This window comes from Parus major, unplaced genomic scaffold, assembly GCF_001522545.3.
Source record: "Parus major isolate Abel unplaced genomic scaffold, Parus_major1.1 Scaffold421, whole genome shotgun sequence".
NCBI lineage: Eukaryota > Metazoa > Chordata > Aves > Passeriformes > Paridae > Parus > Parus major.
In genome coordinates this window covers 1,387-7,459 of record NW_015379327.1, presented here as the reverse complement: position 1 = coordinate 7,459, position 6,073 = coordinate 1,387, and the positions used below count along the sequence as shown (strand labels likewise).

General features: G+C 62.0%; 1 protein-coding gene across 1 annotated transcript in view; it reads left to right on the top strand.

Moving 5' to 3' along the window:
• The first annotated feature begins 696 nt into the window (after positions 1 to 696).
• Positions 697 to 6,073, top strand: part of LSM12 (LSM12 homolog) — a 6,620-nt gene continuing 1,243 nt past the window's right edge. The window contains exons 1-4 of the mRNA XM_015616393.3: positions 697 to 877; positions 2,582 to 2,715; positions 5,348 to 5,457; positions 5,805 to 5,931. Of these exons, the coding sequence (XP_015471879.1) occupies positions 757 to 877; positions 2,582 to 2,715; positions 5,348 to 5,457; positions 5,805 to 5,931 (492 nt within the window). The 5' untranslated portion in view covers positions 697 to 756. The remainder of the gene's footprint in view (positions 878 to 2,581; positions 2,716 to 5,347; positions 5,458 to 5,804; positions 5,932 to 6,073) is intronic.

The window sequence follows — 6,073 nt, the reverse complement described above, 5'->3', positions numbered from 1 at the left end:
AGGGATGCCTTGGCACTGATTCAGGGACTCATTAACCACTTGAAGTTTGCCAACAAATGGCTCCCAATTTTCTGCCCGGGGGTAGAACAGACCTGTGGCTCTGGGATCTGGGCAGGATCAGGGGATTGCTGGGGATTTGCTGGAGCAGCTGTGATGCTCCAAAGAGCCACAACTCCCTGGGGCTTTCCCTTGGAAACCTCCTGTGTCTCCCTGAGGTGATTCTGCAGAAGGCCCTGGAGTCCTCCCTGGAGCCACCCTGGGTTTTCTTTGGGGTTTTCCTGGGGTCTCCCTGAAGCGGCTCCTGGGCCTCCCTGGGGCCCCTCTGGGCCTCCCTCTGCTCTCAGGCCTGAGGCCTCCCTGGGGTCTCCCTTACATCAGACCCGCGGCCTCCCCATTCCAACCAGCAGCCTCTGAGCCGGCCTGACCCTCCTTAAACCTCCCCGCGGTGCTCCCCAACCCCCGGTACCGGCGGGAGGTACCTCAGGGGGGGGCTTCATCCCGGGGACCCCTCAAAACTCCCTCCCGCCGTTCTCAGCGCCCTCTTCTGCCTACACTTCCCATCACCGCCCGCGGGGCGGCGCGCTACGGCGGGGCGGGAGGGACAAACCGCGGCCGGGGTGCGCTCAGCCAATCAGGACGCGGGGCGGAGCAGATCGGCGGGGCGGAGCGCCAATCCCCGCCCTCGCTGCCGCGCGGCCCCGCCCCCGCCGCGCCTGGCCGAGGCGAGCGGAGCCGCGGGCGCTGCGGGCGGACAAGATGGCGGCGCCGGGCGAGTACTTCAGCGTGGGCAGCCAGGTGTCCTGCCGCACCTGCCAGGAGCAGCGCCTCCAGGGCGAGGTCGTCGCCTTCGACTACCCCAGCAAGATGCTGGCGCTCAGTATCCACCCGCCCGCGCCTCGCCGCGCTGGTCCCGGCCCCGGCGCGGCCCGCTCGGGCCTCTGCGGCCCGCCCGATGGGGAGCGGGGGGGGCGTGAGGGAGGGAGGGGAAAGGGGGGAAGGAGGGGAGGGGGTGTGAGGGGATCGAGGTGGGCGGCGACAGGGAGGGGTTTGAGGGGTAGCGGGGAGACCCCCGAGGGAGGGGGGGAGTGGGGAGTCCGGCAGGGAGGTTTTGGGGGAATTGGAGAGACTTTTGTGGGGGTGAACGGGGGGATCGGTGAGGAGGGATTGGAGGGCCTTGTGATCGGTGAGCGGGGGGTTCAGGAGCCCTGTGCCCCGGAGAATGGGAGAGGCGGGGGTCTTGTGTTGGGTAAATGGATGTGGGGTGTCCTAGAGGGAGTTTTTGGGGGGAGTGAGGAGGTGTGGATTGGGGGGACTGGGGAGCCTGTATTGGGGTGAATGGGGAGATTGAGGGGCCCTGTATTATAAAGAGCTTTTGAGGGGGAGTGGGGAGCCCTGCACTGGGTTAAACTGGGGGAGAGAGAACACCCAGTTTTGGGGAGAACAGGGGGACTTGTCCTGGAGGTTTTTTGGGGGGCAGTGAGGACCCCTGTATTGGGGTGTGTGAGGGCAGTGGGGTGCTCCCGGCCCCCCCAGTATAAATATATCTGGATATGGTTTTGTTTGGAATCTGCAGGGAATGGGAGAAGCCAAGGGCTGTTGGAAAACAGTGGAGACACCCAGGAGAGGGGGGGAAGGTGAATGCTCAGCTCAGGGCTGGCGCTGGAGTTCTGGGGGCCCAGGGCTGGGTTCTGCAGGGAATGAGGAGCTGGGACAGGGTTTTGTGGCTGGAGCTGTGGGAAACACAACAGGAGAAGGCCCCCTGGGTGCCTGGGATGTGGCTGGAGCCAGGGGAGCTCCCAGGTCCCGCTAGAGACAGCAGGAAAATCCCAGAGGGTCCAACAGGTTGCTCAGTGCTGTTTGTCTGCCCCACAGAGGGCTGAGCGCTTCCCTTCCGCCTCTTCCTCACAAAGCTGGGATGCTCCAGCTCATCCCCCAAAGGGAAAGATTGGAATTCCCTGGCTTTTTTTTTGGGGGGGGGCTCCACCTTGTGCTCAGGGGTGCTGGGAGGGGAGCAGGGATCTCCAGGAGGATCTGTTCCAGGAGGAGATGGCTTGTCACCTCCGTGCCGTGCTCCCTGCTCCATCCCTCCGTCCGTCCTCATGGGAGCAGGGGATTGTGCAGGGATGATCCCTGGCAGCTCTGGAAGGGGTGGGGGTGTTTTTTGGGGGTGTTTCATTCACAGAGCAGTACCAACAACAAACCTTGTGTGTCCCTCTCCTGGCAGTTCCCTTCCTTCCAGAACAGGGAGTGCTCCCAGGGAGGCTGCTGCCCGCAAGAGGAAAGAGTTCTGGTGGAAAAAGTGCAAATTTGGTGGTGCTGGTTCAGGCCAGTGGTGGTGGTGGGCTGGTGCTGGTGGACCAGGACTGGAAAACTCAGTCTGGAGCTGGGATAGACCAGGATCAGCACCAGATGGGTCCAGAGAGAGATGAGCAGCTCTGTTGGGATCACTGAATATCCCAAGAAGGGACAAGGGAGCAGAGGAGCTTCCCACAAACCCACCCTTCTCCCGGTTTGCTCCTGGGCTGTGTCCCACCGATAAAAACCTCCCTCTGGATTTGTTTTCCTTAATCCCCCCCTCCAGAATGCCCCTCTTCCAGTGGCAAGCCCAACCACGCAGACATCCTGCTCGTAAACTTACAGTACGTGTCAGAAGTGGAAATAATCAATGACCGCACGGAAACGCCTCCCCCTTTAGCCTCCCTCAACGTCAGCAAGGTGAGAGAGCCCCTCCCGCTGGGATCTCCAGGAATCCTGCAGGGATCCAGCAGGATTCACCTCTGGAGCTCGCCTGCTCCCAGCACAGCTTCCCCCAGCTCCGTTCTGCCTCTGGGCTTTGGCCATTTGGCTCTGGGTTTTAGCAGTTTGGCCTCTGGGTTTTATTGGGGTTTGGGTGGTTTTGGGGCATGGATTTTATGTCTAGATTTTTGCATTTGGGGACCTGGGTTTTGGCATTTTTGGGATCTAAGGTGATCTTGGTTTGGGGCTTGGGTTTTGAGGGGTTTGGAGCCTGGGTTTGGTGGTTTGGGGTAGGTGGTGGTGTTTGGGGTCTGGATGATGCTGGTTTGGGTCTAGACTGGTGTTTTGGAGAGGACAGGAGGGGTGAAGATGTGGAGCTCATGGAATTCTGAGGAACTGCTTTTCATCCATGCTGGAAGGAAAGGGAAGGTGACCCCGAGCCCTCGGTGCTGGGCTGAATCCAGGTGTGGGGGGCTCAGGTGTCACCTCCATGTCCCACAGGGACGCCTCTCCCAGGGCTTTGTGTCACAGCAGGTGGCACCAGCTGGGTGTCCATCCCCTCCCCGGGTCCCTTCCCGATGGATTAACACCTCTGAGGTCTGGGATGACACAGCTGCCACCACGATGTGACCGTTGGCTGTCACTGCAGCGAGTGACACGGCTGGGAGCGCAGCCCGAGGGAACCCCCTCAGGAATTCAGTGCTCACTGGTCTTCTCCAGCATCCCAGTGATTGTGGATTTGGTGTGTGGGGAAACTACAGATGGAGTCCAGCTGGAGGGGCCACTCCAGTGGCAGGAGGGGAGTTCTGTGGGGCCCTGCCCCACATCCCCTTCCCCATGGATGTTCAGGGACTGGGATGTTGGTGGCCGGTACTGGTTGTACTGGGAGGAGGAGGAGGAGGGAGTGGGAGTGCTGGTGGTGCTGCAGGGAACCCGGAGAGTTGGGGACTTTGGGGAACACCACGGGGCTGGTCACCAGAGGAGCTCGGCACAGCCATCCCCTGCCACTGCAGGAGATCCTGCAGGGATCCCCCACATCACCACCCAGGTGGGATGAGGGCGACCCTGGCACTGGGGGACCCTGGTGTGGTTCTTGGTGGCCCTGGCACGAACCTTGGTGGCCCTGGCGGTCCCTCCCTGCGCGCTGCCGGTTCCGTCAGTGATGCTGAGGGAGCGGGGAAGTGACTCATCCATTCATGCCGCCTGCACAAGGTGTGTGCAGGGGAGCCCTGGAGCTCTCCCCGTGCAGCGCTCACATCCAGGAGCCTGATCCGTTCCCTCTTGGCAGGCGTGGATGGGCAGGGGGAGCACGTGGTGCTGCAGGGGAGTGATGAGGGATGGCTGGATCCCCGTGGGAATGCTGGGGTGCTGCTGGCACCTCTCCGGGGTGTCCGGTCACCTCCCGGTGGCCTCTCCTCAGGGCTGTCCCCAAGCCTGGATGCTGCAGCTGCTGTTGGAGCATCCCAAGGCTCAGGAAAGACAGAGGCTTGGGACAGAGGGGATCGAAACCTCAGGCTGGGGAAGGGGGATCTGCTCAGGGAGGACACGGCACGGGGGATCCCCAGTGCTCTGTCCCACAGTTCCAGCCCATCCCAGTGTGGATGGTTGGGATCCAGGTCGGGATCCCAGTTCTCCAGCCTCGGGGTGGCTCCCCTGCCGGGATGAGGGGCAGGGAAGGGTGTGGGGTGCAGGGAGGTTCCTGTGGAACGTTGTGCCTGGTTTGGAAGCCTGCCTGGTGGTCTTGGAGAGAGCAGCTCTGCCATGGCATGGGGTGGGTGGCTTGTGGAGGCGAGGAAGGCTCCTGTCCCTGTTGGGAGAAGGACGGGGAGCACACGGGGAGTGTCCCCCTGCAGTGGCTGCTCCCAGGGCACCGAGAGGGGACACGGCTGGCAGAGGCACTGAAGTGTCCCCAGCCAGAGGGAGCTCAGCCTTTCCCTACCCCGAGGGGCTTCGGGAGGGGTGAAACCCCCTCAGCCAGCACCAGGAAGCCAGTCCAGCTCTGGGTGTGCTCCCAGGAATGAGGAGGCTCCAGAGGAGGGATGATGCTGATGTGGCTCCTCCACTGCGGCATCTCCAGCCAGGAAAAGGCAGCTGGTCCAGGGCTGCTGCCTCCAGGCGCTGCATCCTTCTCCTCCCACATCCATGGGATTCAACATGGGGGATGCCAGGGTCGGGGTTTTCCATCTCTATTCCAGCACCCTGTGTGTAATCACACCTCCCCACACACGGATGCGACTCCCAGATAACCAATTCTGGTTATTTTTTGGGAGCAAATCAATTGCTGCAGGCTAAAGTTGCTCGTACTCCTGCATGGAGCGTTTACTCCCAGCGTGTCGGGTATTTCAGGCTCCTCTTCCCCATCTCCCTCCCAAGGAAAGGGAGCAGTGAGGGTGGTTTGCACCTAAAATGTCACAACTAACTCAGAAGAGGCCAAGGGGAAGGGACAGGGGGATGTGGAAAGGTGGCATCACCATCCCCAAATCTCTGGCAGTGGTGAGGGTGCCTCAGCAGGGGAATTTCAGCTGGAATCACAAGGGACAGAGCTGTGCTGGGGGGTCCCTGTGCCCCCTCATTGCTCCCAGCCCAATTCCCTGTCCCTGTGTTTTCCCAGCTTGCCAACAAAGCACGGACGGAGAAGGAGGAGAAGATGAGCCAGGCATATGCAATTAGTGCTGGTGTCTCTCTGGAGGGGCAGCAGCTCTTCCAGACCATCCATAAGACGTAAGTGCCCCCCTCGGGGTCCCCAGTGCCCCCCTCGGGGTCCCCAGTGCCCCCCTCGGGGTCCCCAGTGCCCACCTTGGGGTCCCCAGGCTCCTTTTTGGGGGATTCCCTTTGCTGGGTCGCTCTGGGACGCTCTGATGTGTCCTGGGATGTGCTGGATGGGATCTCAGGGAGGGAGGGTGGCTCCCTGCCCGCTCCCTGCCCCTTCCTGGCACATCCCACCCCCCTGGGCTCCCACCCCTCTCCAGCTGCGGTGACCAGGGGGGCTCCTTGCCCTCTCAGTGGGACACAGACCCACCCCGGGGGGCAGTGGTGGCGTTCCCTGATCGCGTTGTCCCTCCCCTCAGCATTAAAGACTGTAAATGGCAGGAGAAGAACATAGTTGTGATGGAAGAAGTCGTCATTGCCCCTCCGTACCAGGTGGAAAACTGTAAAGGCAAAGAGGGAAGCGCCCTGAGCCACGTACGCAAAATAGTGAGTGTGGGCTGGGGAGCCTGGGGGTGCTGGGAGGGGGACACGTCCCTGGGGACACCCAGGAGCCCATCCTGGCCTGGGGACACCCGGGAACCCGTCCTGGCCTGGGGACACCCAGGAGCCCATCCTGGCCTGGGGACAC